The following is a 12,681-nucleotide window of genomic DNA, read 5'->3' as shown; positions in this document are numbered from 1 at the left end:
ATAATCCAGGTTCTTGTGTTACATTACACACTCTATACACCGAATGGATTAAGCAGCTTTGCTCAGAAATGTACAGTTAGGATGAAAGATCTCTACCGCCCCAATTCAACAGCAACACAAAAATATATTTCATTGTGCAAATGGGAGGACGTGGACAACAATAATGACCTTTAACAAATGTCACTTTTCCAGACGAGTACCATCAATGGCTCAAACTCAGCAGGAGGGAAAGAAAGTGAACTTACTGGAAGTATTGTTTACACCACGTCCCCTAGTGACAATACAATAATTAGTGCTTGTAGAAGGACAGAGTGACAGAAGAGGACATAAACAGATCAGCTAAGCCTACCAGCTAAATGTCAGCTCAGACGGATGTGATACACAGGCCCTATATTGTACTGGAAAAAAAGGATCCATAGCAAAATGCATTATACTGCTTTTTACTTACGTAAATACAAGTGCTGTTATTATACGGTAGATGTGTCTTTAATATGTAACATATATTTATTTGAAATGAGTGATCGCATTGTCCGCCATTGTTTCCTATATTATTGTCCCAATATTTGTTTTTCATAGCCCTGATGAAGGGAGATTTGTGGCCCCCGAAATGTGTTGGTTGCCCTTTGTTTTCTCACTGCCACTTATGGAACTTAAAAACAAAATAAAAGAAAACCTTTAGAAAATTTTAGTTTGGTGCTCATTTTGGCTCAACTACACATGTAAGTATGATCCAACTGATCTATAAAACATACATGTACAGAACAATGGAGTGTGGATGCTTACAGGTTTGGTGCTCATTTTGGCTCAACTACACATGTAAGTATGATCCAACTGATCTATAAAACATACATGTACAGAACAATGGAGTGTGGATGCTTACAGGTTTGGTGCTCATTTTGGCTCAACTACACATGTAAGTATGATCCGACTGATCTATAAACATACATGCACAGAACAATGGAGTGTGGATGCTTACAGCTCAAAAAGGAGTGAGGGGGGGAATTGGAAGATATCTTCTGCATCAACCTCCATTAAAAGAAATGATACAGCATTTCCTCAAGATCATAGCAATCAATAAGAAATCAATTTAAATAATCTGCCTGCAATAAATCTAAATCTGACCTGCTTGAGCTAAAAACATTCTTGCGCTACCTTGCCTAGAAGTCTGGATTTAGGACAGGGCTGAACAAATCTCAGGAGCCAGGTCGCCAATGCTCCTTAAAAATACAGCCGCCACCTAACCTTTGAGGTTTTCTCTAGTCCTTTACAATGGAGCCGACTACTCAAGAAATCCTGCTGGCTCCTGGAGTGGACAGACTGGCTTAATTTGTCTGCAGAGAGACCGCCGCTTCATCACAGTGAGAAAATGGAAGGGATGGGCTTCTATACTCAGGCTGCTTTCTAAAAGAAAATGTTAGACTTGGAACATCTTGGCTCCTGAATTCCATATTAGTTTCTGCACCCCTGATTTTGGGTAATACCATTTAATTAACTAAATGGATTATAGTGCATACTTTTGAGGCACACTGGCCAGGTACTACTTTGTCAAAGGCTAACACAGCACAACTTTGCTGCTACCACCATGCTTTTTAAAGCAGGAAATCACCAAAAAAATAATTTTCCAGATAAAAAGGAACTTTAGAAAAGACAAAAAAAAAAAATCAAATAAAAAAAAAATCATGGCATTGGAAATGGAGGAACATTCTAGAATATATGTGTCCCATGATGCTATAAACACACAAGTGCATTTTTGTGCACAGACCATTAATTTTATTGGGCCCATATAAGGCCTAATAACACACAAAAAACATTGTACGTGCCATTTTTTTTAAAATACACACTAAGCTGCAACACAGTGAATCTGCTGCAAGGCAAAACATGTGAGATCTACTTGAAATGCATTTTCATCTAGTAGAATGTGTTTTACCGTGTGGTAAGCCTGGAGTAGGTCCCAATGCCTAGCAGGGTAAGGCTCAGCCCAAAGGCAAACAAACATGAGCCCTAAAAATAACAAACATTACGATGTCCCTGTGTAGCCGGCGGAAACACAAAAAAACTGACTTGGGATGGAAGGAGGAGTCTATTTATTTAATGTGGTTGATGTGTTTCCTGTTGCAGGCAGGCGGAGCCTATATCTCGATGGCTGTCCTGGAAGATGACTGGGGAAAATAGAAGTGTGAATGAGCCCTCAATTTCAGAACTACACAATGAAAAGTGTTCTAATTCTTTACTGACTTCTGCACCAAAGAGAACTTAGAAAAGGTTAATCAATGAAGATGAAGTAATTTTTAACCTAGTCTACCTACACCTCCCACTACCAACTGATTCAACCAAGAATGTAGCAAGCAGGACGGACTCAAGCTGCACAATGACTATAGGAGTTCATTACATGTTTATTGCTTTTGTATCCCACACTATCCACAGGATAAGACTCCCAGGCTGCTGGAAAGTAGAAGCGAGAACAGAGCTGTGGAGTTTCCAATAGCAACACAAATCCTAGTCTGAGGTGATCCTCACTGTGAGCTCAAGAGCCACCGTGCCAACCGCACACTTGTTCCTTACGCAATAACAAGGAGCTTTATCTTGTGGGCAACTAGGGAGTAGATGGTGGAGGGAGAGCTGCCACAGGATGTAGTGCAGACAACAGGGGACAGCTGTTATAGAATGTAGTGTTGAGTGCCAGAGATGCTTGTGCAGACAGTATGGGGAAAGCTGTGATGGAAGCATATGCAGACATTGGGGTACGAGGTGCAAAACAGGGGTGCACAGCGTTATTGCTGTGGACACTTTTGAACAAACAGTGTGTTTTGTGGATGTAAAGAATGATAAAAAAATATGTCTCAACCATAGCATGGTCACTACTAAGTGATCAATGTGTGTGTCCTTGTGATTTGTCAGCACTGCGGAGTAAAACTCTGGCCAGCATCTTATCTGAGATGCAACACATGCTCTTCTGCGCTTCAAAGGGAAATTCACAGTGTCTATTTATACCACACCAGGGAAGGACCGAGATACAGGTCCTATGGACAGCTGGACAGAGCTGAGAATATCATGTGCCGTTAACAGCTGGACAGAGCTTATCGCTCAAATATGGGCTCTGCTCTATGCTCTAAGCACTCCCAGAAAATGTGATGCAACCCCAGCCAAAACGGGAAGGTTCTTATGCATTTGTTAGAAAGGAAAACTAGCAATGCATTCCTTCACATTTGCCCAGTGCAGGTTTCTATCTACCTCATGCCACTTGAATGTTCTGTCTGTAAGATTGCACCAAACCAGTGGCCCCATATTACACAGCTCTAGGCAACAAGATCAAATCTTACCAAGAAATATGTTCCCGGTAAGGTAAACAAAGCATAGTAACTGCAGGCTCGATTTACTTGTACATATTTTGTGGGAACCCCCTTCTGTATAACTTTCTCAAATGTGAGTGAAATCATAAAAAGCATAATGTTTGCCGTTTACCTGGTGCACAACCTTGCACCAGGTAATCATCAGCACCCACTTTTACCAAGCCATCACAAAATGATGGACATGGGGGCACAAAGGTGGATATAGATGCAGAACATATGTATCTATTGTGGCAAATGACCTCAGGATGTACGTAGTTCTGGACAGATTTTATATGGTGCCTTGGCTGTGGGGTCTACATGAGCTAAGGAACACCACCTCCCAATAGAGTCCATATTGAAGGTGGTGTCTCTCAACATAATTGGTGTTAACAGAGGTAGGAAAGACCAACGTGGGTGTCTGCCACAAACCTCCAAGTTTTTTTCTTTGATTGCTTCTTGAAACAAGGACCAAGTTTGTTTACTGTGGTTGTCCATAGCCTGTCAAAGTCAATTTCTGTTTAGCTAGTGCTCAGATGAGCAGAATTTATTTTCAATTTCTAGGCTGTGTTATGTCATGTTTGAAATAAACCAAAAAGGCAGAGACCTGGACTTTCCATTTAACCTGACTCCTTTGTGGAGTTAACCTACTGCCTCTGCTCTCCCTTTGTTCCTGATTTCTCAGGACTAGGTCATGTAAATACTGAGTACTAATGTCTTACTAAGCTGTTACTAAGGGGTTCGAAGGAAATGTTTATAGTTTTTAAAACATACATTAAACAGTTCTCCAAGTTTAATTTGCTTGTGTGGATAAAGAAAGATGTGAATATCTGCAAAACTGACCAATCATGATCAACTCAAAATTCAGGTTAATGGATTCCCTCACCGCCATTGATGAGCAGAGAACATAAACCGGTCTTGTGAACAGGGCCAGATTTACTCTCTATGCTGCCCCAAGGCCAGGATCCTCTATGCGCCCCCTTCCCCGCTAACCAACCCCCCTTCCCCAAATGTAGAATGGCAATCAGGTGCCAGGGGCGGCAGGGTTAGTTTTAATTTTTGTTTTTACTTTATCACTTTTTGTTTTACTTTTTTTATTATTTATCTTATTATTATCTTTTTTCTAATGTTTTATCTAATTTTTTACTTTAATTGTTTTTTTACTTATTTTTGTCTTAATTTTTATTTTATAGTATATATTTTTTTAGTTTAAATTTTTTTCACTTAACTTTATTGCCATCACACAGGAGCTAACAAGCAATACAGGAATTCTAGCACAGCACTGTGCTAGAACTCCTGTGACAGCTGAGACAAGAAAGCGGGGAGTGCAGCTCTCCCGTCACTGTTTACACGGAGCAGATCAGAGAACGGACATTCCCCATCCTGAAGAGAGGATCTCCGGCGGGCGGGGCGAGAGATAGCCAAGTAGGCTGTATACAAGTGATCTCGGCGACATCGCCGAGATCACTTGTTATCGAACGAGCGGCTTCGCGGCTGTACATTTAGCCCTGCTTGCCCAAACCAGAGCTAAATGTAAAAAACAGCTAGCCGCCCGGGAAACTGCATGTCCTGGGCATCGGGCGATAGCAATCCCTGCCGCCCCTCTGCTCCCTGCCAAATCCGGCACTGCTTATAAATGTAGAAAACAAATCCGAAGTAGAGAGAGCAGAACCAGCAACCAAAATTTGCCACTGAAGTTAGAGCAGTGAAAGATGAATTGTGATTGGTTGAAGAGCTACTGTACCTTACCTTTTGTTTTATTGTATAAACTTACAAGTAGGATTACTGTAAGCTTACGGGAAATTTTATATGTATGGTGTCCTGCTCTAAAAATTCTGTCCATACACAGTCAAAATGCAAGTTTAGTGTCCAAGCTAAAAAGCAAAATGGGAAGAAAGAGTGGTGTCCACCTAATTATCAGATATTTCATCCTCATTATCAGCAAATAAAAAAGGTATGACATAAGCTTCATAGGTACTTGGTATACGTGTTCTGATTGCCCACTATGAGTTACATCACTTATGATCAGATCATCACATGATAAATACCTTCCAGCCTCTGAATTTTTGCTTTAACGCAGGCCACAGTTTCAAATGGTGACACTCTCAGCTCAAAGCAAGTCCCCGTCAAAGTTTCAATGAAGAGTTCCATTGTGAAAGGTCCCTTGCAGAGCAGCGATCCATCTTTATCTTCATTAAAAAAAGGAGGTTCCTTTTTGTGTGTCATTGCATAGTATATAAAATATGGAATGAGCAGAATTAAAATTAGGAAACCTCAGGCCCGAGGAGTAACGGCTTGTTATAGCTGTTCATCTTTAAATAAAAAAACCTAAAAAAAAGATATAAAACCAAAATGTTAGGCAGAAAATAATATACGGCCTTGACATATTATAGTCATGAGAGACAGTAAACAGGCCATGTTTTCTCCACTCCCAGGTAGCAGCAAAGGCAGATGAACTGGTGACATTGTGAGGGCTTGTGTGGAGGCAGCTGAGGCCTAGTAATAGCAGGGCTCTGTTACTATAGAGAGAAGTGGAGATGTGCTGATGTAATCTGGGGGCTTTATAAAAACAAGAAGGCCATGCACCTTCTATGAACATGGCAGCTGCCAAATGTAGGGTGTGGCAACCTGCATTTGGCATTGCCTGTGTAAACAGTAGACTCACTGCCTGGATATATCACACCCAAATACTACATAAACACAGCCAGCATAGCTTGAGCTTACTAAGCAACCCCTGATGCTGTAGGACATTAGGCTCCCTGCCCAATAATAGACCTTGTTGGTGAAGGAAATTAGGTTGCCCCTGAATGGCAATTAATGGAATTTGTTGGTGTTGGACATTACATTCTCATTTGATGCCCATTAATAGACCATGATGGATATTAGGCTCTCTTTGGATGCCCATTGATGAACCTTGATATCGATGGATAGTTGGCTCTCTTTTGAAGCACAATTAATGGAGTGATAGTGATGGACATTAGGCTCTCTCTGGATGCCCATTATTGGACCTTGATGGTGACAGACACTAGGCTCTCGTTGGATGCCCACTAATGGACATTGTTGGTGATATATTTAAGGATCTCAATGGATGCCCATCAATTACCCAAAAAATGATGGACATGTAGCTCCCTTTGGATGTCCTTTAACAGACCCTGGTGGTGACAGCCATCATCCATTTCCTGGATGCCCATTAGTGAACCTTCATCCCCATATACCCTCAGCCAAATAGCCTTGCATTCATTTCCTCAATTGTGAGTCTAGGAAGAGAGCTGGGAAAAGGCACCATATGGTTACAGCCAACCAAATTATTAAAACACCAATGGTGACATACGAAAGTCAGAGCAAAGAAAAATGAAACAAAAGTACATCAGCCAGCCAAGCTTCCTCTTTCAAATGAAACATATTCCTTTGGTGGATAAAAGCTCCAGTGCTGCTTTCATGATCAGCCCTCTGGTTATTTACAGAATATAACACTCTGATTCATTCTATGGATAATTACAGTAATATTCCCTTAACAAGGCAATCAGGCCTCCAAAGCTTGATGCTCATCACATCTGTCTTACTCTGCAACGTCGGAGAATCTGTTTATTTGTAAGGGGAACTGAGGCAGTTAGTATACTTACAGCACAATTTGGCAGGGATATGGATGCAAAGGTTTGCAGTTTTTGCCTGCCACCGTAAATCCCAAGGCAGATACACGCCTATATACCGAAGAGAGGTGAATGGAGGTTCTCCTACACCAAAGATCACCATCAAAAGAAAGCAAACGGTGGTCAAATATTGACCCAATGCTTTTGTATAAGGAAGCTAAATGCTGAAACCCCCCACAAGTAAACAGATCTTTACACCAATAAAAACAAACGATGTATTAGAAGGCCAATGTCCAAAATACTGAAACATCATGAATAAAATTAAAGAGGATATCCAGGATTTTTTCACATGAACCCTTTCAATGGGGCTACCCCTGAATTGCAAGAATTGAGCGCTCATGGTTGGCTGATCCATGGCTTAGCCAAGGCACTTCTTCCAGATAAACAGCGAAACATCTTCAAGATTACAGAACAAGTCCAGTTAAACGTGACCCACTCGTACTAACTATGACTTGGATAAATGAACCTTCACAGACATAGGATGTCCCGGAATGTTTCCTTTTATATTGATAATTTTCTAAACAACAAATGACGCTCAAACCTTTGTCACAGTAGAAAAAAAAAAAAATCTTACTGGGATTCTATAATAGCTCACAAGCAACATATTTCTCTATGTCTGTTGCAGAATATAATGGATGAACAAGATTATTATATTGGTAATTTGTAGTTTAACCTCCCTGGCGGTCTGAATATGTCAGTCATTTTTCTTTCTATTTTTCACTTTTGAATTTCCCGCCGGTTCCGCCCCGCTCGCAGGGATGGAACCCGGAATCGGCCGGAGGACACAGCGGGGCTAGTAGGGACAAGGTAAGTGACGCTACAGTGTAAACCCGAGTGTGGCTTGGGGTTACAGCTTTTGGTACTTAAAATTAACCCCGAGCCACACTCGGGATTACCGCCAATCTCAAAATAAAAACTTGTAAGGAAAATGATTGATTAGACTGAAATGTACACTGGTTTAAAGTTACATGTAGACAGACCTGAAACACAAAAATAGCCCTGGCATATAAACAATGCCCATTCATATTCATATGTGGGTTACCAAGCACATTGGAGCAGGGATACACACACACAGATATAAATCATCATTAATGTACCACACAGTCTGTGCAGAGAGCACAGCTGTTGGAGGGACCCAGAAGCTGTGCCCACACAAGGCTGCCTGCAGAAAAATACAGGAGAGTGCGGAGACAAGACCAGCCATCTTACACAAGGAGAGAGAGCAGCAGTGACCGGCCTTTATTACAGGAAGCTCCTTCACAGGAAACGTGTAATGATAGATTATAGCACAGATCAGGAAGAAATACACAAATCACACCCAGATTCAATTAAGAATACACAACTCTTATATTTAGACAATGTTTGCTGATCCTGGAGTTCAGGTTTGGACAATTGTGATTATACAAGGCCTCATACACACAGGCTTCTTGTGGTAAACAGGAGAGATGTTATCTGGGAAGTATAAACAACTTTTATTACTCTTTCCTGTGTTGAGCAGAGTATAACCAGGCTATGTGCTCCCAGGACACAGAAAATCCTTGTCTGTGTGAATGCAGCTAGGTCTGAATGTATAAGTGTGAGCGCCAACAGTGTGCACAGTGCTTTACAATATAAGGAAGACATTACTGTTATAAAACAAAATCAAGACAAGATGGTAAGGAGGGCCCTGCAATCTAAAAGAGAGGCAAGTTATCACTTCATGTTAAGTTGACCCTACTCATGTAAATTGGCTGAACTTCAAGCCATGCCCTGCCAACACCACTCAGCTTAACAAACTTCAAATGATAAGTCAAAGGAGCCAGGCAGAAAAAAATGTCAGCCAATCAGCTGCAGCCACTGTTTGGGTGTTCTGACAGCTGTGAATGTTGGCTGTCTGAATACAACAGCCAGCAAGGGAAAATTCCTTCATCTACATTGTTTACCATAGATGGGGGGAATCAAATGATTTACTTGTTGAGCCTAGGAGGGGGATCTTTACATGCCAGCATTAGTCTGGAGCACAAACTCCCCCCAGGTCAAGATATCTGTAAGCAAAAAAAGCCTTTGCAAAAGCAAGACCCTCCATCTGTAAGATAAGGATGAGATCCCGATATTCCAATTTCGGCTTTTCTGCACTCATGATCCCTCTCCAAAACAGAAGTTAATTCCCCTCTATTTCGTTTTCCTGTGTTGACCAATCATTGCATATGTATGTGTGGGGCCCATTGGCATGAAAGAAAGTGTGCAAGATAGTCATAGACAAACGTTTGCCATGTTTGAATGTTTATTTAGGAAGATCACAGTAATCGGTGTTGTTCCAATTTTTAAATATTAACATCAATAAATGTAAACTTTTCTACTTGAATATCTGTCCCGGTCTTCTTGGTAACAACCTTTCCAGTGATTCTTCATCACTGGATTTCTTTTTGCAAGATATCTGTAAGGCAGGGGTGGGCAACAATGGCCCTTTAGCTGTTGTGGAACTACAAGTCCCATGAAGCATTGCAAAAATGACAGTTACAGGTATGACTGTCAGAGGCATATTGGGATTTGTAGTTAAAGCACACCCCTGCTGTATAGAGATCCAAAAATGTTTCCAAGGCTTGGATCTGCTGACATTACATCTATGGAGAGTAAGGAGGAGCAGAAGACAATGCTGGTCTATCAGGTAACATGCCCATTCCCTCATTACCTTCTGGGGACTGTTACCAGATGGATAGAGTGACTGTCATGTCTATAGGTCCCTTAAGGGCCCGTTCACACCATCTCTGTGCGATTAACACACCTCTGCGATTACAGTGCTGGAGGTGCGTTGCACCCCAAACACACCTCTCGCTCACAGTGCGATCGGCAAATGCCGCTTGGAAAGATAGTGCATGTACTATTTTGTTCAATCGCAACGCACAGTATTTGCGGTACCGCGCGCTGTGGTGCGGCTGATCGCACTGCAAGCGGGAGGTGCGTTTAGGGTAAAATTTCAATCTATGGCATGCAACGCATCTCCCGCACTGTAATCGCACGGAAGGTGCATTGTGCTGTACCGGGTGTTAATCGCACAGAACCATGCGATTAAAGCACGGAGGTGGTGTGAATGGGCCCTTAGAACAGAGGTGAGCAAACTCCCGCCCTCCAGCTGTTGTGGAACTACAAATCTCATGAAGCATTGCAAGAGTCTCACAGCCACGACTCCCCAGAGACAGATGCATCATGGGATTTGTAGTTTCACCACAGCTGAAGGGCTGGAGATTGCCCACCTCTGCCAATGAGAGGTCTTTGCAGATTGGTTCCATGACAGATACAGCAAACCAATGACTGAACGGGAACGTCCAGAACGCGGCATGTGTCCCCATGTGACTAGGGCCCAGGATTTGGAACATCTTTTGTTTTGATGCACCCGGAATGTACTTAGCTGAGCTTTAATGTAGATGCAAACGCCAACTGAACGACATTTCGTTTGATAAAGTATAGAGCTTTGTAAACAAACAAAACTGCCTTTTTTTTGCTAATAAAATACTTTTTTTTTTTCCATCTCAGGACCTCCGGCAGCTTCTGTCAGACCTCACCAGTCTATATGCACTCACCCCCCCCACTGGCTGCACATCATAAGCCTGGATTGGGTGCTGTTGATGACAACAGATGGCCGAGCCTGCACAGCGTATGCTAAAAACAGCCCATCTCCAATGGAAGCCATGTGACAACGGAGCTGGGAGACAGACACAGAACGTTGTCACCCCATAACAGGAACCGTCATGGCATGAACACCTCTTATTATTTTACTGAAAGCTGCAGATTTAAAACATATTGATGACGTTACATGTTAAAGCTTTTAGGAGAGCTGAACTCCAGGAAAAGTAAATATTGTGCAACTACAAGAGTTGTGTGTATTCTTACTAGAATCTTGGTGTCCTTTGTGCATTTCTTCCAGATCTGTGCAGTAATCCAGTGTGAATCTTTCCCTCTGTACAGAAGCTTCCTGTAATAAAGACCGGTCACTGCAGCTCTCTCTCCTTGTGCAGGGTGACTGGTCTTGTCTCTGTCTCCCCCCCCCCGTAGTTTTCTGCAGGCAGCCTGTAGTAGGTGGAGCTTGCTGGACCCCTCCCACAGCTCTGCACTGGTTACGATGTCACTTCTACAAGGCAATAACTGGGTGTGTAAGGCATTTGGTGCCCACAATGTGGATTTATATGCTTTGGCACTGAGGAATATATTTAAATAAAAGTTTTTGTACCCAGAGTTCAGCTTTAGGTGACAGTGATTACAATGTGCAGCAACGCATGTTACACGTGTTGCCACTCACTAAATGGCTCCCCATCGCACTAAGGCAATGCAGCTGTGTTGCAGCGCACGCTGGTGTGTTAAAAATGTAAAAAAAAAAAAGGGTCAGGGGCAATAATTGACGCATTTCGGGTGCATTGGCAAGCCAATATTTGGAATGTGCATTAATGCAAATATGTAAATGGGTTTATACTCTTTACCAGATGACTGGCCACACACACACAGCCATTGCAGAGACAAGTCACACCAGCTCTGGACTGCACACAATGGAAGACCTGGAATAACAGAGATATCCCATCACCAAGGATAACCATGACCACCACTGTTGATACACTGAATAATCTTCCTCCATTGTGAAGCATGGGTCCGACCTGCCAGGTGGGGGGGGCACTCTGCATGTGTCACCAATCTCCATCATGGGGGCTCTGACTTACTCCGGAAGGGAGGGATACAGGTGTCAATCAACTGATCGTACCCCATCACAATGGCACTGGGGTCACACTCGGATGTTACGAGCGATGTGGCCGATTTACTAACAATGGGGGGGCACAGGGCAGTCACCACTGATCTCGGGGACATTTCCCACCATTGCTGTGCAGAGTGTCTGAGTTTAGGGGAGGTCATGACCTACCTCTGCATGTCTGTCTGCAGGTCACCCAGCGGGGGGCACACGGATGGGAGGCTACATTGCTCTCAGTAATGAGGACACCCGGCACATCGCTCTCCCGGCACGGCTGCCCAACACCGCCTGCTACTAACACTCGCTCATCGCCCCCCGATTGTTAGCAGTCAGTGCACCCCACTCCACCTTCCCCCGCCCCAGCGACTGACCCGGAGCTCCGCCTTCTTTCACCGCCTCTCCTTTGTGACGATCTAGACTGACAGGTTGGCTGGCCATTCACTACCGAAAGCGAGGGACAGCCCCTTTTCTCCTCAGCGGCAGCCAATAGGGGAGGTGGGTGGAGTTAGGCAGACAGTACACGGGGCAGTGGCCAGAAAAAAGGCGTGACTGTAGATTCTGTTGTTGTTACGGCACGACGCGGTGTCCTTAGTAACTGGGCTCATGTGACTTCGCTCTACAGCTGAGAAGGGGGCGGGTACTGTCGGGTCAAATGACCGGTGAGAGATGGCCGCAAATTCTTTCTAATAATGGCTGTCGTAGGAAATCCTATTCTAAACGAGCCCTGCTTTCCGGTCTTGTAGGCCGAGGAGGATTTTCCACTTTGTTAGTTTTAGTTTTTTTTAACTAAAAAGATTAAACTTTGCTTTAGATTACACTGGAGCTAGACGGAAACAAAAACTGCTCAATGTTTTACTGCCACTTCAAAAGTAGAAAGCCTGTGCCTTGCCAGATGCAGACTGGAACCCTTGCTCTGTATGGGAAGCAGTAGTCTCTCTGCAGTTGTCTGACATCAGCAAAGCTCATGCTGCCTGCTGATTGGAGAGCTCTG

General features: G+C 43.2%; 1 protein-coding gene across 2 annotated transcripts in view; it reads right to left on the bottom strand.

The window, feature by feature from the left end:
* The window catches only part of ZFAND4 (zinc finger AN1-type containing 4), a 36,623-nt gene extending 24,538 nt beyond the window's left edge, over window positions 1-12,085 (bottom strand). The window contains exons 1-2 of one of the 2 annotated variants that reach the window (XM_018570257.1): window positions 12,062-12,085; window positions 5,375-5,654 (exon numbers count right to left, since the gene is read on the bottom strand). In XM_018570257.1, the coding sequence (XP_018425759.1) occupies window positions 5,375-5,552 (178 nt within the window). In that variant the 5' untranslated portion in view covers window positions 5,553-5,654; window positions 12,062-12,085. Of the gene's footprint in view, window positions 1-5,374; window positions 5,655-11,861; window positions 12,041-12,061 lie in introns of those variants that run through there. The other variant, XM_018570255.1, reaches the window with a different exon arrangement.
* Window positions 12,086-12,681: the final 596 nt, after the last annotated feature.

This window comes from Nanorana parkeri, unplaced genomic scaffold, assembly GCF_000935625.1.
Source record: "Nanorana parkeri isolate BGI_ZX_2015 unplaced genomic scaffold, ASM93562v1 scaffold1488, whole genome shotgun sequence".
In the NCBI taxonomy this organism is placed as follows: Eukaryota; Metazoa; Chordata; class Amphibia; order Anura; family Dicroglossidae; genus Nanorana; species Nanorana parkeri.
Note: the sequence above shows the minus strand (reverse complement) of the source record. Positions and strands in the feature narration are given on the sequence as shown.